Genomic DNA, 27,346 nt, shown 5'->3' with positions numbered 1-27,346 from the left:
AATACAAAATAAATAATCTCTCCCAAAACTTACCCTCTGATTAAAATGCAAAAGCTACAGGCATCTTCTGTAAATGCCCCTGCCGAAATGAAAGCAAACTACTTAGAGTTAAGTTGAAAATACTTATCTTTATTCTTATCATCGTTCGTCAGTACGTCATATTCATTCGATCGTCATTCGTTGACTTCCCTCAAGGTCTCATGTTTGCCACTATCCATTTCATGTAGGCGGGCACGCTCGTGTAAATTCCGGGCACGCTTTCCTTGCCGCAAGATCGAACTCCGGCGGAAACAACTCCGAATTGCACCATTTTCGCACTCCCTCCAATGGACACGGTAAACGCAAGCGGACCCCCCGAGTCACCTTGGCAAGAGTCGGTCAAATTTCCCCCTCTTGCACACAGTTGCCACGGGTCTGCCAGTGTGACGGCAAGGAAGTTATCGTTCATCTTCTGCTGGCACTCGGGTATTGCTACATGGTGTACGAAAGCTTGCAGTAGCAGCTGGGAAACGGCTTGTTCCTCCGTCGTACCCCAGCCGGTGATGATGTACTTAGGTGGTAGCTGTTTTTGCACACCTTCGTCCACCGGCAAGCAAATCGGTTTGACCGAGTCTAAAAAAAAGAAAATAACGAATATTGAAATGATGAGTTTTGTTTATATCTTTTTGACAATATTCTTACCGGAGTACGTAATTTGTTCAGCCATCCTGATCAGTGCTATATCGTGCCGGAACCTAATCGGACGGTTGTAATCTTTAGGAATAATCATCTCCTCGATGTCGACGTCATAAGCTGGTGGAGCACATTCAACCTCACCGTCTTGATACGTGATGCAATCTTCGGGTGCAGTTTTATCGTGTTCACCCAAACGCACTTTAACTCTGTTTGAAAAGACAAAACAAACAGTGTTAATATTCACACGAATTCGATCAAATGTAAATTTATGTTGGAGATATGGTCAGGTTTGATTGATTTGGATATGTAAGACGTTTATTTCAAAGCTTCCATCAGTTGACTATGCATTTGCTATAAATCCTTGCTCCTTTTCAAACTGTATGTTCAAGGCATGTGATCACTGATCGCATATATTGATATTATTTTATTGTTTGCACTTAGAAATGAATGAGTGCTATATATTCTGCGTAAACTATATTGACTCAATAACGGAAAGGAATGGAACATATTTTTATTTAAAAAAAAATTTTTCAACTTCTAAGTGAAAGAAAATTGTTCGACTCTTAGCAAGGCCCAATTAGAAAGGTAGAGTTGATCTACACATTCCTCAAGCAACCCGTGTACTTGAGTACGTACATCCGTTATGTGCATACATAACCCAGGAAGATAGTTAGCAAAAATAGACGAATCAATGTCCAACAGCCAGGGTGTCTATTCGCAAATGTTTAATTTGATCGGATTCCTAAATCATACGAGCACTTCGCAAAAAAGAGTACAACATTACTTACAGTTTGGAGCTGCTTGGAGTCCTGACGCAATGGGCCGCGGTCAGCACGTAACGGTTGTTGATCAGCGAACCGCCACACTTGTCTTCAAGTCCATTGCTTGTTTGGTACCGCAGCACCACCATCCACGGAAACTCGAAAGGACGTGTCTTATTCCCATGCGCTATCCGGTCGTACGTACTGAGGCCACACAGGTCCATCTGGAACAGGTCCCAGTTGACCACCGTGTCGTCAGCGGCCAAAGGGACGCTCTTGATAGGTGGGGTATTCAGTGAAAGCATTGTGCCGGGAGGGGCAGCCGTCGTGGTGGTGGTGGTGGTGGTGGTTACCAATTGGTTTACTTCTTCTGGCTGGCAGCAAATACTGCGCTCTACGTTCGGTAGCGTACAGGCAGCTCTTTTTATGTAGTTCAGGTGACCGCGGGTTGGATTGCCACCGTTGAGCAGGTTGTAAATGTTCCGGCAGCGCTCGATCGCCACGCAGAAGCCATTTTTGTTGGCTGGTGTTGTGCACGCCGGATCTAACTCTGTAAAAGTGTGCATCGATTAGCGATTTGAACCGGGTTCACAAATACACTTGAATTTGTGTAATCTGAAAAGTTCAATTGGTTTCCGAAAACAAAATCAGTTGGTTACTCCCCAAAAACAGGGGATCTTCTCCGAGAACACTCACGTGCGAATACACTCCAAGCATTTGTGACTATCAATAGCGCTGCTAGCGCTGGCCGTAGACGCATTTTTCTCATGTCACTGAAAAATACCTCCAGTACACTTCCGTCAATACGTGAGCCCCACTTTCAACACTTTTACAACTTGACCCGGCCCAACCTTGACACCGGAGTAGCTTGAACAATGGCTCCAAGGGTTCCCACTTGCGCAATGCCCAGACACCGACTGATCAGATCGAGGCAGCTACGGCCGCCTCGATCCACTCGATCGTGTTTCATGGGAAGATGCCTCCTGTGGCTTCTTACACACATACACGTGGAGTGGCACAGTGAGATTTCACAATTAAAAATGTTTCATTTATCAGAAACAGTTTGCTTTTTTCTTAAATAACCGAGATAAATTTAACGTCGATTTTATGATTAGCGTACTTTTTTTAAATTTTCATTGATTATAGCCGGCAAATTGATTTTTATCCGCGTTTTACAAAACCCACAGGCAAATCTCTATAATTTAAATAGCGTATTAACGTACCTACAGTTTTCATTAATCATTCCAATCAGATTCAACCGAGTTCGACTTGGATTTACTTGGAAGACTTGGATTTAATTAAAATGATCAACAAATTTTCTTTTGCAGTTTAAAAAGCAAATCTCTCACGCTTCGAAGAAAATAAAATACGTGGAAAAAATTAAATATTATTTTTGTTATTTTGCACCGTACCAAATATCAATCATATGATGCAGTCCATAGTGCAACAACAAAAACTTGATTACAATCTCTGAGCCACGGTCGGCTTGGATTTCCTTGCCGCTCGATCCCAGCGGCCTATCAATTATCAAGGCGCGTCCATAGATGACCTCTTCAAACTTGAACTGGGAAGTCAAGCTTTCGAGCACACAAAGATTCACGAAACCGGTTGGCCATCGCTGTGATGATGGAAGATCGGTCCTACGACCGGTCGATGGCACAACCACAGATCTACCCAATGCCACGCTGAAGATCGTGTGCAATATTATCAGGGATTTTTTGCTTCGAGGGGAATTCCCATTGGGCTCTTCCGTTCCTACGTAATAATGTAAGACATCGGACGGCACACAAGCCATAACATTGGTTTTAATCAGAACCGGTCCTGCCGCCAGTGGTGCGCATCGTGGGCAGAAGAGCGATGCTGTTTAGAACACAATTAATAAGGAAAATCCTATTTCTCTTTAATATTTCGATACACCAGTCTTTTAGGAAACTGAGATGCACGCGTACCGAGAACAAAGTTCCAATTAAACGTTCATAAGTGCAACGGAGGGTACGATAAAAGCTACAGCACGCAATGTTGGATAAAAGGGGATCATCTTCATTAGCTTACATTTATTCAGTGCACCTCAGAATGTTCTAAAGTGTTTTTCCAGGACACTTTCGTTTTGGATTGGTGATGCGACCTTTCACTTTATGATAATGAACCACACTTTGGATCCCACGGGGTTAATGGAAGAAACACATCATCCTTTCGAAGAGAATTTGCTAAAAATAATGCGAAGAGTTTCAAGCCTCTCAGAAAAATCCGGTTCGCCAAAAAAAAAGAAAAAGAAAACTGAGAAATCGTAAGTTTGGAATTTTATGCATTTCGTTAACATTCCGTGTCGGCTTTTTTTGCCCTCAACGGATAAAAAGTTAATGGAAAAACGAATAAATTTCCATATTTTTTATGCTTGCTAGATTCAAAGCTCAATGTTAGGTATCCGGTCAATGTTGGGTCAATAATCATCCGTTTTTTAACGATGTATTTCAGCTTTAGTTTCCGGCCAAATGACAATACCTGAAGCTCTAGCCAACTGCAATCTTTATGTTTAGATCTCTCTCAGGAAGTGGAAGGCAGTTTGTGAATGCACATTCAGATACCCCCAGAGAATTGAATGTTTTATTTCCAAACAAGAGGCTCTGGTAAAGTGTATAAATTAAAAAAAAAATATGTATCCGTTTTGCGTGTTTGAAGAACCTATATTTAATAAGGAATAGGTCATCAGACACCTAGAATCTACGTTTACCAAACTAATACTCTCGAGTTAAATTAAAATATTAGAAATAATTCAAATAAAAAGTATACACGATTCGAATACTAATTTTTTTATGTATCTGTTTTATTACTAGAACGAAACAGAGCAATAGAATTTTGCTGCTCGTAGTTGCTGTCGTCGTCGTTCACAAAATATTCTAAACTCTCACATCTGGTCCAAATGTGCACAGCGGTGCGCGTGGGTGTACTCGAGCGGACACGGAGTCGCGGTGTACTAAGTGCGTATGCGCAAGTGTAAGGGGCAAAATGTTAACGAGCATCGAGTGTCTATCCTTCTCAACGGAGAATCGATCGATCGATGATTTCTTGTGTTTTTTTTTCTTCTTTTAAATTACAAATCTTTTTTTTTTCTCCCTTACCTTCTGCTGTATACAAATCGAGCAAAACCTCAGCAGCCCTCGCTCGTTTTACTAACTGAACGCGCATACGCACATACAGCCACACTTAGAAACACTCACTCACTACTTTCGCACACTAATACAAATGTCGTGTATATTGGGGCATCGAAATGGTTCTATTGGAAACACGCATAATCACATAAAATTCTTCCATGCACGGCGAGGAAGCAGAAGATAGGCTGGGAGCACTAGAGCACTGCAGCAGTAGCCGCGTCATTATATCTTGCAAGTGGAAAAAAAACATCATACATCATAAAAGCTGACCAAATTGCTCCTTTTCTGGCTGTACTCCTTCCTTTGGGGCAGCTTCATGCGACCTTCTTAGAGTATGAAAATATCTCTTCTGATAGCTAAACGAACGAAGCTACCGGTGTTCAAATACTATGTACTTCCTGTCTAGCACTACGGTTCGCTGCTACCCTCCGAGCATGGCGTGTCCTAATGGGGAGCAACACAAACACAAACAAACACACACGCACACATTCACACACGCAAACAAATACATCGGTGCCAACAATGTTAGCCCCTGCTGCACGTTTGCGCTGGGTCTTGCTTGATTCTGCCGTTCTACCACCAACATTCTAGCCGGAGGTCCACGGATTGACTTGTTCAAAAACTTATTGACTAACGCAAAAAAAATCCTATGATCTAATAATTTAACCGAAAATGTTTTCTCCACTATCCCGCCTTTCTGCCTTTTTTGTTCTACTCCTTGCGAAAGAGATGGATAAGGTATAAGGTGGGCCATGTCTTCTACCGGAGACCATTTACACCGAAAGTTTACCGTTGCTGGGTCCAGCTTTGCCCTCTTCCCTTCTTCCCCTTCTTCACCGGATGCTCATACTAACATACACAGCCAGCCGGCAGTCTCAGTTGTTGCCATCGACAAGCCGACGTTTGTTCCATCATAAGTCCGTCGAATGATGCTGGTTCGGTTGGGGCTCCTGCTTTACTCGATCGTTCGGTTGACGGTTCGCATTGCTGTTGCTGTTGTTGCTACTACTACTACTATTACCGCTACCACTACTACTACTATTACTATTAGTATTCCTGCTGCCGCTAGAGGGCACATTTTCAAACGATTGACTAGTACTCTCGGGACACTGAAGTGTTGATGCTCGCGAACCGTTCCGCGATTTAGCCTCCTCTTTCTCCTTCACCGTACGTACGTCGCACATCGGATCATCCTCCACCTTTACAGTGACCTCGTCCCCGTCGATAGGTTCCGTCTTAATTTTACCCTCGTAAGGACCGGCGGCGTTTAGTAAGGACTTGCGCAACTCACTCCCAGGCTTATCGTCGTCCGGTGGTTTGCAACTGTGGCATCCATTCTGCCCAGAAAGCTTATTACCGGCAGCGCCCCCGCGAGCATTGTCAACGTTATCGTCGCCATCGTCGTCGTCATCATCGTCATCGTCATCATCATCCTCTTCTGCCTTCACCTCATCGGCTACGTCCGCTTCCTCCTCATCGTCCATCTCTTCCTCGAACTGGTCGCCATGCTTCAGCACGAAATCGTCGAAACTGCTTCCCACGGCCGTACTACCACCGGCGGCTCGTACATCGGAATGGAAATCCTCTTCACTTAGCGTTTTGATCGCGAGCAGCTGATCGAGACTACCGACAGTACTTTCACCTCCATTCTGCTCCTGCGACCGTTGTCCTTGCCGGGCAGTCGTCGTTCGGTGGTGCCGCTCATGGTGACGACAGTGGTGGTGGTGCTGCCGGTGATGATGGTACTTCCGTAGAACGTTCGCCTTCGCCACCATCTCGTGGCATTTGGCGCAATGGTAGATCACACCGTTGCTCGCAGGTTGACGGGAATGGTCCCGGATCTGCGCAGAACCATCAAAACTTCCCGGCATTAGAACCCCATTAGGGGTGCCCACCGAATCGCTCCAATTCCGAAGCAACTGAGCCCTCAGCAAACGCTTATCGTGCTCGCCGATGTTACTTTCTTCTTTGATCTTTTTCATAATCGTCTCCATGCTGTCCGCTAGTGGGGGATCGTCCAGGTTCGAGATCGAACCGTAACGCTTCCTCTTGGAGGCCGACGACGAGGACGAAGACGGAACCGCGACGGATGATGACGTGGGTGACTTTGTTCGCCGATCTTCACCACTCGGGCCGATGAAACCCTTCGAGTTGAACAGCAACAGCTGACCCCCGTTCCGATTGTAGCAGCCGCCGCCCGCGGTTGTCGTGCCGAGAATCGTCTCACACAGCAGTTTGCTTTCCATCTCCAATGGTAGCAGCTTCGCGCGGTTCGCCAGGTTTTGCAGGGTGTGGAAAAAGTTGTAGTTTTTGCTGCTCTCGAGCGTTTCAATCGCGTGCAGCCACTCCTTGGACTTGTGCAGTGCGTCCTTCAGCTGACTGGCCAGGGGAAGAAATGCTTCGATATTGTGTGCCCGCTCGAGCAGGCTGTCAATTTCACTGATCTTGTGTTGCGTTTCCGTCTTGAAGCACTGATTGGCGGACTGCTCCCAATCGACAACCTGTACGGAAGGGATGAGTAAACAAGAATCTTAATAACCGCTCTAGCTTAAAAATTCAGCAAAGTGTGTACAGAGCAGAATTGTAAAAAAAAATTCTTACCCATGGCAAGGAAAACAGGTGCAAACAATAATTCGAATACTTTTTCAAATTTCAGATCGAATACTTTTCTCAACAATAAAAGCCCGCTTGCACACTGACAGCTAAATACTTACAGCGGCACTGAATGTTCACCGATACAGCGGCACAAGTTAAATTTGGTATTTGCAAGGTAATCTTTCATGCATATTGAAAGTAGCTTTAAAATAAAAATGGCTCAAACTGGCACTGATTTTTTCACGTTTTGGCCATTCTGGTTTCAAATAGAGAATATGTTTAGTAAACATTGTTTTTCATATGTTTTAGAACATTAACATCAGAAAAATCAAATAAAATATTATGACCATATTTTGATACATTTTCTGCAAAAGCCCAGATTGTGAGAGGGTGAATATGATCTCTCTTCAAAAGCGCAAGCCTATTTGTCCTGTAATCTGAAAAAGTTCACTTTCTTATGCTTAAGGGTTTCGGAACCCGTATCACGTGCATTTAAATAAACTATTCAATCGTAGGCTCACGATCTACTGCTAGCCTACGCTTTCACAACCGAAACCTGTCATTGTTAATGTACAAATGTACACGTTTCATTTCTCCCGAGCAAAAACTACATATTAACGTGGTGTTAGCTTAACCAATGATACGGCACCAGTTGGAAATCTGGTGTAGAAGTAATTAGCACCTACCTGTAGCATGATGCCGTGCAACTGAGACAACTCCTTCTCTAATACTGTATGCGGTAGTATTCGCATCCCCTCGTTGACGAGCTTCTTGATCTCCTCCAGTGACAGCCGGTCGATCGTATTCTCCCGGAGCGTGCGCACCTGCCGGTACCACTTGTACTGCGTTAGCCGATCCTTGAGTTCCGCGATCTGCGGCAGCTCGATGCACAGCGCGTTGCCTTCCTCGATCAGCTGATTCAGTTGCTGCACGTTCGTGTCCTTGAAGCGTAGCTTCAACACCTTGTCCGCCTGCCGCAACCACTCGAGACCGATCCGCTGCAGTTCCCGCACGCTGTCACCCTCGCGGATGACACAGCGCAGATTGTTGATCTCGTTGATGAACAGCTCCAGCTCGTCCATCGTTAGCTTGTACTTGGCACACTCGAGCGAGTTACGGGTGCGCGTGCGAATCTTGTTGATGTCCAGCTGCTGGATGACCGTGATACACTTCTGAGCCTCCAGTATCGACAGGTTCAGCCGCTCCAGGATGACACTGTTCGGGAACTTCTGGCATTCCGCCTCGTGGGCGATACTTTGCAGTTCCTCCAGCGTGATACTGCTCGCGACCGACGGATCGAGCACGTCGCGCACCCGAAACAGCCACTTTTCGAACGATTCGGCCTTCACCTTCAGCTTCTGTACCATCAGTGGCAGCTCGTCGAGCGTGTAGCGATACTTAAGTGTGTGGTTGTCGGGTGGACACTCGCACAGCTCGGCAAAGTGGCGCAGGCAGGCAAGGTTCTTGCTGCACTTGCAGTTAACCGCGGACAGGAAGCAGGTCGTTTTACAGATTTCGCACTGCCTAGCGTCGTCGGCGAGCAGTTCGAATGCCTCCCGCTCAGCATTTGATACACCCTGCGGACGAGAAGTATCAAGAACGATGAACACGCAATGCAAACATAAACATACACCAAAAAAGCAACTTTTCGTCCTCCTAAATACTTCCTAGCATTTTCAAATTTAAAAAATTTAAACAATTAACAAAACACTTTATGGTTGAGACTTCGTAATCAATTAATCATTTCTTATTCTTAAACGAACACGAAATATTACGTATTAACACGTTAAGCGCTATGCCCAAATTGCACTGCTTTCCGTTCTGCCAGCGATTCGTAGAAACGCCGGCCTACCCAACGGGCTCTGTCGGTTCGAACAGACCGACGCCGGCTTACGGGGAAGGACACTGTCGGCCCCATGGGGCCCACGTAGCGCTTAACGTGTTAATAGAGAAAATGCCATTCAAGAAACCTCCTTTTTGTCCGCTTAAAAGTAATTCTGATACATTTTGTCTTGTTAATTTTTGTACCAACGGGTTTGATAAAAAAGACACTTTCAAGCGCATTTTTAATAAGCAGTTTGTGGCAAATCAGATCCACTAGCTGTAAATTTATGTACACTTAAAGTGAAATCTAATTGCCTTTCAAATGAATCTTAAAATAGGTTTCATTCCTACCCATTCCAGCAGATTTTTGCGCAGCTTTTTCTCCGTGTCCACCATCTCTGCCATGTCGATGTAACACGCGGTCGCAATTCCAAGATTCAACCGATCCGGCTCGAGCGCCATTTTGCACACGAGCTCGTCGTGCGAAAACACACAGTACCGGCGCAGCTTCGAGTAGTGATTGACACACTCCCGGCCCATCTTCATCCAGTCGGCCGGCGCAAAGTTGACCGCCTCGGCAAAGTTGTACCCCTGGTTGAAACCGGCATGGTACGCCCGTGGGAATGTCACAACGAATTCGCCGGCATGCTGATCCGTCCGGTAGACGGGCACGTTGGCGTTCATGAGAATGTTCGGGTTCATTATCGTCACCAGCTGGTGGAGCAGATCGGGCTGCGATTGGAAGAGCTCCGGGGCGGCCGATTTCATGGCCAGCTCGAATTCTTCCGCTCTGCTGCCCGGTACACCGTACCACGTCTTCGGCTCGCCCCAGTGCAGGTAGTTGATCGAGTAGCTCCAGTGGTCCTCGTTGTGCCAGCAAAACGTCGCGAAGCACATACCGACGTACATCCAGGGTACCTTCATGCCGCTGATGTCTGCATTGATGTGCCCCAATATCGACTCATCCAGCACGGGCAGATTGTTCAAGTTCCAGCTCGACTCGGCGTACTCTTGATCGCTCTGCGTCAGGTAGGGTAGCGACTTCGTCGGGAACCCGCTGCCATGATCCATCGTGTGCAGATCGGCCCCATACTCCACCGTGACATCCTCATCGATCGACGACACGATGCGCCAGAACTCCTTCTCCACCAGCTCGGTCGGTACGAGGTGCACGGGCATGTTGAAGTAGTTCAGCTTGAATTGATCGGCCATCTCGCCAAACTGCTGCAGTGTGTACTCACGCTGTGCCTGCTCGAAGCCGAACGCTTCCACTGGCTTCGAGTTCTCCTCCACGATACACTTCGGGCAGCGCCAGTCGCCCTTCGGAATGTCCTGCAACGGTGGCATCAGACAAAACGTATGGTACGATGCGTCACAACCATCGCACAGCAGCATCGATTCTTCCACGTCGCCACGGTTACACATGTGACAGATGTACTTGGCCATCGGGTCGTAGTTGCTGGGGCCGGCCCCACCAGGGCCAGCCGCCTTCTCATCCTTCGCTCCGTTCGTTGCCGCCTGTTCCCGAGCGGCGGCCGCCAATTTGCTGGCAAACTCCAGCATACTCCGGTGGCGCAGTTCCTTCTTCCCGGGCGACATTTCCTCCGACGAACCGCGAATGCTTCCCCCGGCACTGCTGCCACCGGAGGTCGACTGTTTGCTGTTGCTCTGCTGCTGGGCAAAACGCTGCGAACGACGAGCCGTTGTCATCGGGGGTTGCACCTGCTGGCGCGACTCAATGCAGTGCGGTTCGTACTCGCAATCTTCGTTCGGTTCCGGATCGATGCTCGCCAAATCGACCACCTTTCCCGAGCGGTACACATCGAACGGATACAGCAGCCGATCGTAGTGAGAGCGCAGGTTCGAGCCAACACTTTTCCCCTGCTGATAACCCATCCGACAGGCCACCTTCGACCATTTGCGCTCCTTCGTAACCACCTCCAGGCCACCCTCCTGGTTCACTATCTTGTGTAGTGTGTAGAGATCGAGCGGTTTCCGTTCCACCATCGGGATCTTGAGGCTCGTACCCTGCAGCTCGCAGAACTTGGCGATCTGGTCGAGAAAGTTCAACTTAATGCGCGTTTCCGCTTCCAGCTCGTTCAGCCGCTGGATGCGCGGGGTGAAAGTAAGCTTCTCGACGTTCACAGTGAATGGGGGCTGCCAGGACTGTTTTTAGAAAAACCCGAATCGAGAAACACAGAAACAAAAAAAGAGTTTATTATTGTTACAGGCATTTTTCCAACATTTTCTTTCCCCCATTAGCTATCCCGAGTAGCGTCGCGTAGCAACCACTCGGAAAGTCAATCAGTAGGCTAACATTATCCTTTTCCACACGCGGATAAGGGATATGGATATAGGCGTGCGATACATTTTTATAGATTAAACAAACAACGAAACAATGGGGCAAAGAGAATAAAACAAACGGTACTAAACGAAGTTTCATAATCAGAGACACTCACGCTCGGCGGTCGAATCTTGCAGATGCCATACTTTTCTGCCATCGGTCGTATTTTGTTGATGTACACGAGGGGGTTTTTGAAATCCTCCTCCGACGGCTCGAACACCGGGGCCTCCGGTGGAACTTTGAACTGAAACTCATCGCACTTGTCCAGCGAGATATGCGGTTTGATTCCACTTTGTTTCTGATGGTATTGCTGCTGCTGCTGATACAGATGGTTGCGATTGTGCAGATGATTACTGTGATGGTGGTTATTCGGCTGTAGCGGATCCATACTGTCCGGCGCTACTTCCGACAGACCGCCAGGTGAGCTGCTCTGCATACTGCCATGATTCAACGCCCCTCCCGAACCGGGGCTTCCGGTTTGAGATTTGCCCGTTCCACCGTTCATGGTCCCACCACCGGATCCGGCCACTGTTGTGCTCGATGATCCTGCGGTCGCCACGGTCGCATAGTTGCTACCGTTGGTGTAATTATCGCTGCCACTGCCACTACTACTACCACTGCCGTTCGTTAAAGAAGTTCTAGATTTGCTTTTCATTGTTCATACGCTTGTTACCATCGCATTTTTTCCTTCCCTTTTTTCGCCGTACGAGCGCTAGGACGACGGAAAGTTGATGGATAATGCAATTAATTGGCCTCACAGATGGGCTGATGCAAGCTTAAGGGATTTTGCCCTTTTTTTGGTGCACCCAAGGACACAGCATACGCACCAATTCTAAATGTTTGCCACTGATTCACTCACAAAGTGTTCCTCGCAGTAAAACCACTTCACAAGCAAACTGTACACATAGGTAACATATTTGAGGGTAGTTTTCGGGATGGCGACAACTCTAGCAGACGGGCCGTCGGCTGGTGGTTGCTTTGCTGACCATTTGTTTGCACTTTGGCGTAATTCGTCGTATCACAGCGATGCCTGATTGGACACACTTTGAACAACGGCGAGCGAATGCATTCGTGATAACAGATCGCCTCTAGATCCTCGTCGCACTTTTTCTCCACCCTTACGGAACGAAAATTTTCACTGAAGAACCCTTTTTCGGCCAGTCTGAAAAAGTCTTGCACCGAATGGCCCCGTGTGGGTAAAGCACTTCTTCTCGGGCACGAACCGACCGACTATTCTCGGTCAGTGTTGCTGAGCGTGTTTTTTCTCGTCCAATATGTGGCGTACGTGCGGCCGAACCGATGGTGTAGAGCTTGGTGGTACGTTTTTCGGCAGCATACGCAAGGGAGAATTCTCGCCTGGTAGGGTACCGCTTTGCACTGAGAACACACTGCACGGTTTGATTGCAAGAAGAAAATTATTTTGCCAAAGGGAGAGTTATTACTCACAGAGCTGATGAGGAGGAAGCGACGACATTAGTGTTGGCAGAATCGGGATTTTGAAGACTTGAAGATTCGATCCCTAGACGGATTCCAAAGATTTGAATCCCATCGGATTGATTCCAAAGATTCGAATCCCATCTGACGGAATCAAAAAAAATTTATTAGATTGGGATTGGAATCAGATTTGATTTGTTGGGGCTCGATTTTATTCAGTTCTGAATTGATCCCAATCTATTTAAATTTGATGTTACTCGATCCGCACACGAGGTGAACCGAATTAGTCACGTAACGAGTTGATCTAGAGACAATGTGATTGATTTCAGTTTACTCGACTCGGGCGCTGGTTAGAATGGATAGGACATAGATAAAGGTTTTTGTATGATTTAACTTAGGTTCGAAAATAATCGAAATTAGAATAAACGATTTCCAGACCAGCATTGATTGATTGGTTACATCGTCTCGCGACTGTTTGATGGGTTTGGATTCGGATTTGGGGATGCTATGTACCCACCACTAGAACGAAGCAGCAGCACGCTAACAAGCTTCAAAAACCTTTGTCACAGCTTGAAATAATGACTGAACTAGCTAATTTGTTAATAACTTTATAGTGCCTCAGTCAATTTCAGCAACAGACCCCTCAAACGAAAGGTTTTTTTGAAGGCAAATAACTTGGTACAACAGATGTTCTATCTCGATTCTTAGTTTATGAAATAAACATTTGAATGGGATTTAGATACAGATACCTTGGTCGGTATTTCTGCTGAAATAATAAATTTGTTGATAATTTCATGATCGCTTAACCGATTTGAACATGTGACCCCTCAAAAGAAAAGTATTTTTGGGACACACAACTTAGTGCTGCAAAAGGTTTTTCTTGTTTTTGTTAAAAACCACAGGTGCGAACGTGTTCGCCCGAGGGGGCGAAAAGGTGAATCAGGTTGATTTCCAATTTAGGTTACAAAAGCCAATTCTCGCATAACTTTTTATTTCCTTGACAGATTTTCACAAATGACCCCTCAAACGAAAGTTGTTTTCAAGACACGTAACTTTGTCTCAAGTAGCATATTACATTTTGACCATCTTTTCTAGTTTTTCTACCAGCTCTCGCCAAGCGAAGAGAGGACAATTTCCTCTCCGCGAGAACGAACCGGGTCACGAACCCATTTACATTTTGCGCACCAACACATGCGCATCCGTATACAGACATGTGCTTTCCCGGTTCAGTTTACCGGTTCAGACGCTGAAAGGTCATAAAGCCAAGCGCCAAGGTCACGTCGGGGAAAGAGCATATTTCGCCCGGATTTTGGGAGAGAATTCGCCAAAAACGAGCGGCGAAAAGGACGAGCTAGTGGCGGGTCATGCAAACCTGAACCTGTGAATAAAACAGCTCTCATGGGGTCATGGCTCAGTGGGCTTTAGGAATGGCTCAAATTCGTAAGATACAATACATTATTTCAGCCATCATAGCCATAAGTGCGAGGCGCTTTTTTTAAAAAATGCTATCATACCATCAAACATATTCGTTACGCGATAAAGCCCCTGCCAGGGAAGTGCGCAAAAAACATCAACAGGACTTGCTTCACTGTTTCAGGACCCACGACGGATTCAATTTGGATGATAACGCTGTCATATTTGTTCTTGAAACAAAATGAATGCCACTCTTCTCGGAATACTCGGGTAGATCAGTTAGCCTGAATGAATTAAACAAATCATATTGGCAAGTTAGATGTGCATGTATGATATGACGGATTGGGATTCGGACTCGGAGATCCAGATCTCCAAATAAATTTGAATCGAAAGATTGGAATCCCAACCGGGAATCGATACGGTTCTGCCAACATAAAGAAGAAAATTTGTTCGCTTCCCAAGGTTGGCATATTTGCGATGTGTCGTGGAGTGTTCTCTTTGGGATCAATTGAATTCATTTCATAAAACATTATCACCCCGCTAGTAGATCACTTCCATTAAAATTGTAGTGCAAGAAAAAATGACCACGAGAAATTGATGAGTAGTTGAAATTGATTACAAACTGCCTATAGCTACCTTGGGTTGGTGGATATCGTTTAGAATATCAGGTTTGAAAGATCCTTGGGAAATAGTTCGAAATATTACGGGATCAAATATGCTCTACGATAGTTTGTTTAACAATCTCATCTTGCATATATGGTGCACAAGCTTCCATCACATGCAACGCCTTTGCTTTGGAGTAAATGTGGTTAATGGAAATACACTAGATGCATCGTATGCCGATGGATTCAAGTCAGATTCGATCGTGAATGACATTTCATTGCCAGTGTCGAAAAACAACAACACACATCCACTTCTCGTTGCCCCCCAGGTGAACATCAAAAGAAAAATTGTAGCTCGTAGTAAACCCTCGGTGGTGTGTACGATGCAATATTCTGAGTGTTACGGGTACGGTGCCGAATGATGCGCTATTCCGAAATTCCGCGTGATCTAAACGAACGACATACGTGCAAGGGCAAGGTAGGTAGAGAAGGCAAGCCAGCTCGCAAACCGCCGTCAGCTGGCGGCCACAACGAATCGTACGATGGCGACGAAGATGGTGACGGCTACGGCCGTTTCTCCAGCTCCAATGGCACAGCAGCAGATCGGCAACCTCTACCGCTCGCGGATAAAGCGCTGGACGGTGGCATCGATGCGCCACTGATCGACGACGGTAGACGCGGCGGTAGGGGGGCGGATCGACAGCAGCGGGATCGTCACCTGTTGGATGAGAAACACTTGTGCCATAAAGCGACCACTTCTGGCTCGATCGAAAGTCTCAACGATGGATGCACGGCGACGTCGTCATTTAGGTAATCATAACGAGTGCGCGTTGAACCATGACCTCAAACGATCACCGCGATGCATGGTCGCGAGTGAAACCTTCCTCCGTCTCATCCCCATATCTTCTTCTTCGACAGACCGTGGCATAGCTATAGCTATTCCAAGAAATCATACAGTCTACCGCCCAACACAACGATAAGCGATGTCGGCTCGATCGTGTTCAGCTGCCAGCAAGTGTCGCCGGTCGAACTGGCCAGTCAGATAACGCTGCTAGACTTCCCCATCTTCAACGCAATACAGCCGGAGGAGCTGACCAGCTGTGGCTGGACAAAGAAAAACAAACATACTCTCGCACCGAACGTGGTGGCGTTTACGAAACGTTTCAATCACACGACGTTTTGGACTGTTCAGGAAATACTCAACGGTGTCAGTCCGAAGGATCGTGCCGAGATCATTGGCCATTTTATTAAGGTAGGTAATGGTTTTCTTAGGGCCTGGGTTATCTGTTTACACATTAATGGCAAATAATGTTTACAGGTGGCCAAAAAGTTGCACGATATCAACAACCTCCATTCGCTGTTTGCCGTCATTTCGGCCCTCAAGAGTGCCAGCGTGCATCGACTGAAGGAAAGCTGGCTTCTAGTGTCCCGAAAAGATCAACAGCAGCTGGATCGGCTGAGTCAACTGTTTGACGAGAGCGATAACTGGGCGGCCCTGCGAAAATGTATAAATCAATTCAAGCTTCCTGGTATACCATATCTAGGTATGCACTTTGCGTTGCGTGATACACATTAGTCATTCTACGCAACCGCTTACATTTGCGTCTTGTAATTGCAGGCATATTTCTTACCGATATTATCTACATCGACCTACTGCATCCTAGCAAATCAGGGGAAGAGTGTCATGCACGCGAAACCAAAATGAACAACGTCCTGCGTGTGTTGTCTAGCTACCAAAGTTCGAACTACTCGTTCATTAGTCCGGTACCTCCTACGCTACGCTACCTGCAGTCTCGCCGGTACATCGACGAGTTGCAAAATATATTTGAAGAAGATCAATACAAGTAAGCAATGGGGCCGACCCCCATCGCGAGAATGTATAAATAATCTGGTGAGTAACTGCCGTTCTTTTCTTTTACAGGAAATCTCTAAACCTCGAGCCTGCCGGTAATGCATCTGCCTCAGCGGCGGCGTCAGTATGCACCCTGCGACTGCAAAAACCAAAAACCGACCATAATGATATTGCACGTCGAAGTGCCACCGTGACCTCGACCGTGACGGAAGGGGGAGATTCAATGGATTCGGTGCATTGCACCAGTCATCCAACTCAACATTTGTCGAGGGGGAGACAGTTTATACCCGGGCATAGGAAATGCTACAGTCTAGGGACAAAGTACGTTCGGGATGCCACCTTATTAGATGCCCTTTACCGTACACCACACCACAGATGTATAATTTACATGCGTTTCTTGTTCTTTTCTTGTAGCATATTTTATCCTAGGGCTTCCGAACCGTCAACTTCGACGCCAGGAACACGGCATGCAAACGCCGGTGAAGGGTCCAGTAAAATGCGTCACTTGTTGGACGATTCTTATGTGGAGGCACGGCGGGCCCATAGTATAGGTGCCCCCGGGGAGCACGGGAGCGACCACGAGCATGAAAGTCACATGCCCCTGCAGTTAGTAGAGCTAGAACCGATAACAAGCGGCAACCTCGTCGAAGGTTACCTCAAGCGCAAAACGGTTCTCAAGTACGGCCGCAAACCGACCGTGGCATCCTGGCAGCGATACTGGGTACTGATTTGGTCCAACAAGATGATCTACTTTCCTCCAAAAACTTTCAAGGGGTATATATTTATTTTGGTGCTTGGCGGACCTTGAACCATTACTACCGTTTGTATTGTATTATTTTAGCAACGAACGAAGCAATTTCAAAAAAGAACCATCGAAAATTTTTCCTCTGGAAGGATGGACGGCCGAGGAGTCCGATCTGCCGCTTCAGGACGAGTTCTTCCAGCTGGTGAACTACAACCATGGCCACGCGTATCGTTTTAAGTCCGGCTCGAACGCTTCCGCCAACCGATGGCTTGCGGCGCTGAAACAAGTCACCACACCAAAACCAGCCGAACCCTTGTCGATCTCCTTGAATCTGATTTCATTTGAATAGGCTTTATTTTTCTTCACATCCAACGATTAGTTTGATGAAGGCAGTGACATTCAACCATGGCTATAGTAGAAAGCTCCACTAAAAACAAAATTATCTATGCACTCTCCGTAGTGTACAAATACGGGGTGGGGCATAAATAGATGTTGTATTGTTTTGCTCTGCTTTGTGGCATTTTATAGTGCGCTTTCCTCGTTTATAATAATAATGCAAAAGCATGATCGTCGTCTACCGGAGATCGTAAACAGTGTCAACGAAATCGTGTGTCCTTGAGCGTGATGCGAAGTCGTGGGGCAACACATGCTTAAAAGTAACAATAACGGTGTTAATAAAACAATCATGCAGGAATGCCAGTGATGATACAATTGCGTGAGTTTAATTTATTCGTTTGTTCAATCGACGCTTCTACACCAGAACGGTCATATTTCTTAATAAATTGATGAAATATTGAAAATGCAATACCCAAAAAAATAATTAAAATATATTCTGCTCGTTCACAGAATGAAAACATTTCAGTTTTTTCGTCTTTCCAAGCATCACTCGTCAGATGCTCAACGGACACTTCAAACGCAAACCGTTTGTGATGAATTTCTCTGACATGTTGGGAAAGTGGGTAGAAGTGAACCGACGCTTGTAAACTGGGCGGCGGTCTTCAGTGCGCATCATTTTTGAGTTGAACAGTTCCTTCATTTTCGTCACTTTGTCGGTGTGAAAAATTTTCGACAGTGCCGTGCTAGACGCCGAAGCGAAATTGAACGAAATTTGGGAAACGGACATCTAGCATACAGGTGAATAGGCGCACAAAGAGAAAGCCCCTACCGCAGGGAACTGCTTTCACGACGCAGTTGGCGTGTGTGGCGAGTGTGGGGCACGCAAAATTGCCGAAAAATTGCGTTTGCTGCTGGGTCAAACAGAGGGGGCGCCCTCAGGTCGGGCAAGTTAATCGAAATCGTCGGACGATTGCCTCGGACCCTCGCGCGGTCGAGATGGGCGTGCCGTGCCCGGTAGTCCTACGGACGTGTGCGATATCAAGATTTGAAATTGGACATGGACATGTGAGATCGGCATGTATGACTGTGTGTGTATGTTTGTGCATGAATGTTCTGTGTGCGGCAATTACAAAAAAGATGATTATTAGGGAAAAACGCTTAAAACCATTCATTTTTGGTTGAAAAAAGCGCTCCAAAACCAAATTTCAAAGGAGCACTCGGAACAGATGCAACTGTACCGTGCGATGTGCGTGCGTTTGCAGTTGTGTGTGCATTGTATGATGGACTCCCAAATTCCCTATTGCGCACGCATACGCAAGCATGGCGGGCGTATAGATTTATGTATGCACAATATATATGTCACACGCTATACATACTTCTCTCGATAAGAGTACCAGGCGCGTTGCACATAAAGCGAATGCGGTCATAATGTGCTGTGGAGTGTGTGTATATGTGTGAGTGCACGCGTGCATGTGTGCGAGCGGAAGTGTGTATGTGTGTGCCGCCCGTTAAGGCGGTGGCAGTGACGAGATTGAATGGAACATAAAAAAAGATGCAGCAACAAACAGAGAAGGGGAAAGGGGGGAACGCGCGGGAGCATAATATGACCTGAAGAACTCATAGATTGATAGAGATGACATCATTTCTATATATTTACCAAGTTTAGCGTTGGAGCCGTGACTGCACGGACGCGCTGTTGATGGTGTGGTATTCGTTCGTCGCTTGCACTTGTTGTTCGTTCTGTTCGGAGGCAAAAGATTGGGACACTCCATTGAGCGTGTCGGGCTCTACGGGATGGTTGAAATTGTGACCGAGTGCGGCTTCGAGTGAGATAATCATATCTGATCAGTAACTAAAAAACCAACCAAAAAGAAGAAAAAAACTAAAAGTTTAAAGCAAGCGGACAGTGCACAATTTTATTTATTTAAAGGGCAGGGCCACAAAACACACATCACAGGTTTCAAGTGCTGGTTTCAATCAAGTAGGCGATCGCAAATGTCAATATTTAATCACACGATACATAGAAAAAAAGATATATAGAAAAATATATAGAAAAAAAGATAATTGAAGTCAATTTCTAGCTAACAAAATGTTATCGCATGTAGATATTGAAAAGAAAACACACATTGCCTCATTGCAGGATGGCTACCGAAACCGAGACAGCAGCAATTCACACAAATGGCGGCCTGGAAACGGTGTCCGAGGAGGAGGGCACCAAACCGCGCCCGGCCGACATCGAGGCCGACATGCGCGAAATGGAACGGCGTAAGCGGGTGGAGGCGATCATGAACTCGCGCCTGTTCCGCGAGGAGCTGGAGCGGATCGTGGACGGGCAGATGCGAGAGGGTTCCTCCACCATCCTGCAGCACCTGTCGGACATCATGGGCATGCCGGCGGCCCGCATCGGCAGCGTGTTCAAGAGCTCGAACTGCGTCGTACCTATCAACGACATCCGGGGCGTGGAGTCGATGAGCTACGAGAAGGGCGAGAAGATCCTGCGCTGCAAGCTGGCCGCCTCCTTCCGGCTGATGGATCTGTTCGGCTGGGCGCAGGGCATCGCGTGCCAGATAACGGCCCGACTCAACGCCGACCAGGAGCTGTTCCTCGTGAACCCGAACGGTATGCTGTTCCACGAGGTAACCGCCTCCTCGCTGAACAAGGTGAACATGCAGGGACAGATCGTTGAGCAGGGCACGACCAACTATGGCATCAACACTAGTCGTAAGTGATCGAGCTTTTCTTTGCTTGTACACAATACGCTTATCCCAACAACGCCCAAACACACATGCACACATTCTTTCCCTCTTTCAGAGTTCACCCTCCACTCCGTAATTCACGCCGCCAGACCGGATATCCGTTGTGCAATATTTGTGGCCTACAACGCCGTAATGGCCGTCTCGGCACTGAAGCAGGGACTGCAGCCGCTTACGAAGCACGCCGCTCTCCTGGGAGAAATAGCGTTCCACACGTATGCTGGAGGTAAGAAAGTAGATTGATAATGATTTTGAATGAATTTCAGGCAGTCGAGGGAACTTTATCGACCCTTTTCATCGTATGTAGTGTCTTGTATTTCTTTCAAGTCTCATTAAACAATGGCGCTCTTTTTTTCGTCTCTTCGTTGAAAGTCCTATGAAGCAACTTTGATAACACGTAATCGGGGGAAAAATCTTATCTAATCGGTGGTGATTTTTCTTAGAGTGAAATGATTTTATTTTGGTACTCCAATATGTGGACTAGCATTGTGTAATTTTTTAAATTCTGTTCCCCTCAGATCTAACCTGGGCCAATTCGTCATATTCCTTCCAACGTTACAGCCGGCTTCGTCAATGCCGTCTAAAATTAGGGCTGACGTGGTGGCTTCTCTGTCTTTTGGGATATTCTACATGCTTTACGGGTTGGGCCGATTGGTTGGTAGTATTTGCATGACTTGAGCAGCCTACCCATTCGAATCGTTCCTCCTAACTTGCTGGACAAAATACTGTTCTTTGAAAAAAATATTAAAAGTAATTGAATCTCCATTTTACAATACTAGGCTGAATTCAATTAAATGTGAACAAATATTTTGATTTTAAATAGAAAAATGCATCATATTAAATTAATTCTATTTTTCGTCGCCAGCATTGAACGAACCGGAGGAGAAGGATAAACTGTTGCGTAGCTTGGGTCCCGTGTCGAAGGTGTTGCTGCTGTCTAACCACGGAGCACTGTGCTGCGGTGAAACCATCGAGGAAGCGTTCTACAACGTTAGTAACATGGTAAATGCCTGTGAGGCACAGCTGAAGCTGCTGCCCGTTGGGCTTGAGAACTTGATCTTGATTCCGGAGGAAACCCGCAAAGCGATCTACGATGCGGCACGCAAACCGTCCGGAGAGGCCCAGGAGGCGGCCACAGCTCAAACCGCAGATAATAAGGAAGGCGGTCATGTTTCTAAAGTACGTTCACGTTTGGGCTATTTTTGTTTTGCGCTTTTACTGTCCTTTTAACAATCCTGTATGTTTATGTTTTTCTCCAAAGGCTCCGAAATGGCGTGTCGGTGGTTCCGAATTTGAAGCCCTTATGCGCATGCTGGACAACGCCGGGTTCCGCACCGGTTACATCTTCCGCAATCCGTTGATCAAGGGCGACATTCCAAAGCCACGCAACGACATCGAGGTACCACCAGCTGTTTCGTCACTAGGCTATCTAATTGAGGAGGAAGAATTGTTCAAACAAGGGTACGTATCGGAAGTCGGAACGCGACGAAACCGAGGCAAATGGAATGTGTTATTAATTGGTGATTCATTCGTTTCGTTTTTTCGTTTAATTTTAGCATCTGGCGCAAGGGAGATCCACGCAAGGTTGGCGATCGTACCCGTTGGCTGAACTCGCCGAACGTGTACCAAAAGGTGGAGGTGCTCGAAACAGGCACACCCGATCCGAAGAAGATTACAAAGGTAGAGATTGTCACTATTGAAGGAAATCTAAACTAATGCAGCTAATCAATCACTATATAAAAAAAATACTACGCGAGACATAATTTCCTTTGCAATTCCTCCACCCACTACTACGCCATCATAGCAGGCGATAGCTTTACGCAGTAGGCAACGGAAGAAAGGACTTTTGCAAGGGCCACTCGATCTTCCTCTATGATCGGTCTTTCTTTACTCCTCTTTCGTCCTCGCGTGAAATCCTTATGAGCAACGTGAGAACTAACCACCAGCAGTTTCTGTAGTTGGGCGTGCTTTTACCAGTCAGTGGCTTGAATGTAACAATCCTGTTTTGGTTTTTAATCATTTGCACATATCACTACTAACACCAGTTTTTATTTTATTGGACAGAAAAGATTATTGTCCTGAAATTGTTAAATCTAAGTTTTTAAAAATCAACGATCATTTTGTACAAAAATGACGCAAAACACGTTCGTTTTAGTTATCATTGCATTTCTCTTTTTGTAAGAAATGAATAAGTTGGTTCTTTATTGGTAAGGACGAGATTTCATGCGTTTCTAGTCATTTGCCAATGATATTTGTTTTATTTATTGATCATATCGATATCGATGAAATACTTTTCTAGACCAAATTACTCCATTCCTGGTTTATCCAAATCCAATTTAAATATTTAACAGCAGCTAATTTTGTTATAATTTACATTCCAACGAAAAAAGAGGAGCAAAGAATGTCTAGATTTTTTGGACGATCGGTTAAAGTATTTTTTTTAACAGAATTCTAACGTTTTGGTGTGTGTGTGTGTTGGTGTGCGCAGCTTAGAAAATTGCTTTATGGCTAATTCCAATAACGGGCAGAGACAGTGAAAATCGACTCCAGCAGAAGGTCGAACACGTAGAAAACAAAGCGAGGAGCAGGAAACATATTATATATTTTAATCTCCCTTTTGCGAGCGCATTCTATTTAGCACGAATTGTTGTTAGCAAAGCACAAGTACCGTAGAAGTAAATCGATCAAAAATTAGACGATAACATATGGGACACAGAACCAACAGAGAATACTAATGCGTTGTTAGTTTTACTATGCAAGCGTATTAACAATTATATTAATAATAAACAGAAGCCACTAGCCACAGTGAATCATTTGCCGGTGGGTTTATCTTAAACTAGAGTTGGTGTTTTGTGTTTGAACTGTTTCCGTTTTGCCCTTTGCTTTTCGAATGGATGGTGGCCATGATTTTCTCCTTCTTTTGCACATTAACCAGCACACATTTCTTTCGCCAGGGAGGTTGTTTTCCGTGCCGTCGGTAACAGGCAATTATTTCAAATTTATCGATCCGTGGTTCAGGATATAGTGACGTTGTCCTTGGGTAGTGTAGCGTAGTTTTTGAAATGAAAAAATATATATATAACAGGTTAAGGTGCTGCCCTTCCTGCACATTTATCATCTCACTCTTCTCATCTTACTGATCCTCCTTTCGAACAGTGGGTCGCCGAACCGTCTCCAACGCACTCGTCGACGCCAGTGAAGATTGAACATGCTCATCAGTTTGTCCCGACCAACACCAATCCGAGGGAATTCAAACGAATTCAGCAACAGGTAGGTGGGAAGTCCGGTATGCCCCATCCCAAGGTTTGATTGCCTTGACTGATCTGTGAATTTTCTCGGTTGGTTTAAATGCGTTCGCGTTAGATTAAAGATAATCGTCGTGCGGATAAAATTTCCGCCGGGCCGCAATCGCACATCCTCGAGGGCGTATCGTGGGACGAGGCAAATCGCATGAAGGACGCCAACGTATCGGCGGCAGGCGACCACGTGGTACTGATGGGTGCCGCCTCGAAGGGCATCATCCAGCGTGGCTACCAGCACAACGCCACCGTCTACAAGGCCCCGTACGCCAAGAACCCGTTCGATTCCGTCACCGACGACGAGTTGAACGAGTACAAAAAGACGGTGGAGAAGAAGCGACATGGCGATGGTAAGTGTGTTTGTGTGTGTGTGAATGAATATCACCACCGTTCGATTTTCACTGTGACCCACCGAAAGTCCTAAATCCCAAAAATGGGGAAGAGAATTAAAGGAATGCTTTCTATCCTCTATTGCAGGCACTGACACAGATTTCTCCGAATCGGAAGCACTGAGCTCGCTTCAGATCAGCGGCCCACCCAAGGGCGCTTCGCTCGTAAGCCCGCCCAGCCAATCGGAACAGGAAGACGCCGGAGCAGGTAATTTGAATTTCAACACGCTCTGTGCCCTTTTCTTCTGACGCACTTTTCTCTTCATTTTTTTTTTTTTTAGAACATCACGTCCTAAGAATAGAAACTAAGCAAGCGCCTAAACCAAGCCAGCCAGAGGTTGTGCTAAGTGACGGTAAGTTCGGCTCGATCAATGCCTACTGTTTGATGCCGGCGAAGCATTTTATTGCCGCATCGGACGAACATATCTGTGTTTTGTGTATATGTGTTTTTTATGTTGTAACTTGAACTTGGTTACGAAAAGAATCGAATGTTGCCAGATTGGTTTAGTTTCAGGAATTTAGCAATCGCCAAAGAAAGCGTCTTCCCATGCACAGAGTGAGTACAGCTCAGAGGTTAGTTTTAGCTGATCAACCCCGATTCCCAGAGGTGTCGATCATGTGTGGATCGACCGCTTCAATTGAAGTCACCTCTTGGGTCGGCGGGTGTTGATCATCTTGTGTCCATATTTTAAATTGTCCGGATAGCACTGTCAGCTGTTGACAATGTAAACTATTATTTTTCATAGCGACTATACATTGCGTATGGTACATATGTGTTTAACTGATACCATATATGTATAAATAACATCTTACTTTTCTCCTAATAACGGGTGCCGCCATCTGTTTGACTGCAAAACACGATGCACACCTTTTACTTCCCTCTCCTCTACACGGTAGATTACGGCGCTGCTTACCCGACGTATCGAACGAGCAATTACAATGGATTCCGCGTGGCCACCACCACCACGGTGGAGGACGTTCGCCATTTCCACTGCATCAACGAAACCAGCGACTTTTGGTCCCTTCAGTCTCATGCACTTTCGGTGCCGATTTGGAGGCTCGCCGACGGCGGTGGTGCCTTCGATTGGCGCATGCGTCATCGGGGTTTGTTTTTAGCACCGGCTGCGGCAAAAGCCTACGGTAGCGGGAAGCTACTCTACCATCGTCCCTCCCCACCGTCGCATCAAATGTCTGATATTGCGTTTTTCCTGACCGACAATCAAACGTTCGACGGTCGTGTTTGGGTCGATGAAAACAATAACGGCAACGGTTGTGTCGCCGACAAAGTGTACGACAATCTCATGGGCAGAATGTACACGGTGTTTTCCTTGATGGAACATGATATGAACGAACTGTTCGACTCGTTGTCGTCGATCGTTGGAAATTTATGCGACCGAAATGAGATTATGACTAGCGAGGGATTCAATAGCGACTTTTCAGATGGATTATAATATTGTCCTTTGTGCTAAAACTTTAATTTTTCCTCATTTGTTTTTTGATAACTATAGAAATAAAACAGAATTAATTCGAACTGCATATAATCCCGCTTCCCGCCTACCCCCTACCCCAAAATTTTCTTCCTGCATTTTTCTTCCACCCCCATTTGCTTCGTTTCCCTTCTTTTTCTACTCTTTATGCGTGAATCTCAGGCGAGCAAGTACAAAATGGCGAACAATCCGATGCACACATGAGCACATTTTCACACAGCAGCAAAGAGGTAAGCGGCGCTAAAGGGGTACACCCTACAGAGCCGACGATTAATTCTGATGATAATTTCCGCTTTCTTTCTTCCCCCCGAGCTGCAGGACATTTCGACCGACGGATCGCCGAAGAAGGACAAGAAGAAAAAGAAGGGCCTGCGAACGCCGTCGTTCCTGAAGAAACGAAAGGACAAGAAGCGCGTCGAATCCTAAGCTGCGTAAACGCCTAACCCTAGCAGAAGCAGCCAATCGTAGCCGTGGGTGCCATGGTCGTTTCAAGCCACCTAGTTTGGAACGCTTTGGCGTTTGGGCTCCGATCTAATAGAGCATTGACACGATGTGTGTCGGTGGAATGTTGGGGTGTTGAGCGCGTGTAATGACGGTGGATAACCGCGAATGGATGGGGAGGGATCAACGATCATTCACCGTAAGGCAAGAGCGAGTAAAGTGGACGACAGCTGGATAAGAGCAACGAAAAGAACGAAACAAAACGCGCGCGCATAGCACCCCGCGTTCATCGACGACATCATTAAAAAAAACCCATGTAGTTCTATAAGTTTGTCCAGAGAGAACAACTGATATCTTGTTTTCTTTTGTTCGTTATTTTCTTTTAAAATGTTCAGTTTATTATTATTTTTCTCTTTGTTAACGTCGCGACTCTTCTCTTCAATCACAAATCGCGATCGTATCGTCCTCCGCGAAGACAGATCACATCGACGATCCCCGCGGTAGTGCATCGATAAGAGACCATTTTACAATATAACGCAAAGCCGTAGCGCATGTTTGTGCGAGAGACAAATGCTAGGAAGACACGAAAGCCACACCTCAGGCTACGGTTTATGAAATGGAGGCAGAACGCATGTATGCTATTTATAAATGAAGAGGAAGAATAATTACGTTTTTCGCGGTTTGGCGCGGTGGGCAGGCAAATTTCAGCATCACCATATGATGAGCATAGGAAGATAGGAGGACACAGTGCTCGCTGCACAACAGGCAGCGATGCCAACTCGGTCCATCATCGATTTATGATGTGCACTCACACCACCTGTTGTTGTACTGCCTGTCTGTTGTTGTACTGCCTTTAAATGCTTCCGATCGACCACCGCCGCTGCCGGCCCAGATTGTCGTAAATGTAAACGCGGAAAAGCAATCGCTAAATGATATGATGTTTTATTTTTTGCTTTCTATTTTTTATTTAAAAAAACGATTATATTATACTAGGAAAAAGAAGGAAAAACCAGATACGAAATGTAATCACTTTACACAGCTTACGACTGAAGCTGACAAAACGAATCCAATGATATTTTGTGAAGATCGGATAGAGAGAATGTATGCGAGAGAAGATGAAAATGATAATGATGATGATGAGGTAGAACGAAGAGTTTAATACAGTATGGCAAAATCAACGAACCCCCCAACCAGCATCAAATGGAAGAGAGAAAAACTCAAAGCTACACACTGCGGGCTGGTTT

The 27,346-nt window shown here is 46.1% G+C and overlaps 4 protein-coding genes across 5 annotated transcripts; 2 read left to right on the top strand and 2 right to left on the bottom strand.

The window, feature by feature from the left end:
• Positions 1-118: 118 nt before the first annotated feature.
• Positions 119-2,338, bottom strand: LOC131293645 (serine protease grass-like). The gene is made up of 4 exons (XM_058321724.1): positions 2,133-2,338; positions 1,464-1,986; positions 682-881; positions 119-612 (listed from the first exon to the last, which is right to left on the bottom strand). Exons 1-4 carry the CDS (start codon positions 2,203-2,205, stop codon positions 191-193), a joined length of 1,218 nt encoding a protein of 405 aa, XP_058177707.1. The 5' UTR covers positions 2,206-2,338; the 3' UTR covers positions 119-190.
• Positions 2,339-5,446: 3,108 nt separating this feature from the next.
• Positions 5,447-12,732, bottom strand: LOC131282223 (lysine-specific demethylase 5). The gene is made up of 4 exons (XM_058311633.1): positions 11,467-12,732; positions 9,359-11,173; positions 7,870-8,760; positions 5,447-7,089 (listed from the first exon to the last, which is right to left on the bottom strand). The coding sequence occupies exons 1-4, from the start codon at positions 12,004-12,006 to the stop codon at positions 5,500-5,502; spliced, it is 4,836 nt and encodes a 1,611-aa protein (XP_058167616.1). The 5' UTR covers positions 12,007-12,732; the 3' UTR covers positions 5,447-5,499.
• Positions 12,733-15,130: 2,398 nt separating this feature from the next.
• Positions 15,131-17,981, top strand: LOC131293150 (ras-specific guanine nucleotide-releasing factor RalGPS1). Its single transcript, XM_058321232.1, has 7 exons — positions 15,131-15,610; positions 15,719-16,052; positions 16,119-16,344; positions 16,419-16,644; positions 16,722-16,973; positions 17,067-17,426; positions 17,494-17,981. The coding sequence occupies exons 1-7, from the start codon at positions 15,219-15,221 to the stop codon at positions 17,744-17,746; spliced, it is 2,043 nt and encodes a 680-aa protein (XP_058177215.1). The 5' UTR covers positions 15,131-15,218; the 3' UTR covers positions 17,747-17,981.
• Positions 17,982-18,457: 476 nt separating this feature from the next.
• Positions 18,458-26,915, top strand: LOC131294986 (protein hu-li tai shao). 2 transcript variants are annotated; one of them, XM_058323044.1, is made up of 12 exons: positions 18,458-18,531; positions 19,874-20,454; positions 20,545-20,712; positions 21,352-21,665; positions 21,748-21,947; positions 22,043-22,166; positions 23,643-23,756; positions 23,850-24,135; positions 24,263-24,382; positions 24,456-24,527; positions 25,824-25,891; positions 25,980-26,915. In XM_058323044.1, exons 2-12 carry the CDS (start codon positions 19,875-19,877, stop codon positions 26,085-26,087), a joined length of 2,154 nt encoding a protein of 717 aa, XP_058179027.1. In that variant the 5' UTR covers positions 18,458-18,531; position 19,874; the 3' UTR covers positions 26,088-26,915. The 2 variants fall into 2 exon arrangements, with proteins under 2 accessions (XP_058179027.1, XP_058179026.1); XM_058323043.1 differs by having other exon boundaries at positions 25,974-26,915.
• The last annotated feature ends 431 nt before the right edge of the window (positions 26,916-27,346 follow it).

This window comes from Anopheles ziemanni, chromosome 2, assembly GCF_943734765.1.
Source record: "Anopheles ziemanni chromosome 2, idAnoZiCoDA_A2_x.2, whole genome shotgun sequence".
NCBI lineage: Eukaryota > Metazoa > Arthropoda > Insecta > Diptera > Culicidae > Anopheles > Anopheles ziemanni.
Note: the sequence above shows the minus strand (reverse complement) of the source record. Positions and strands in the feature narration are given on the sequence as shown.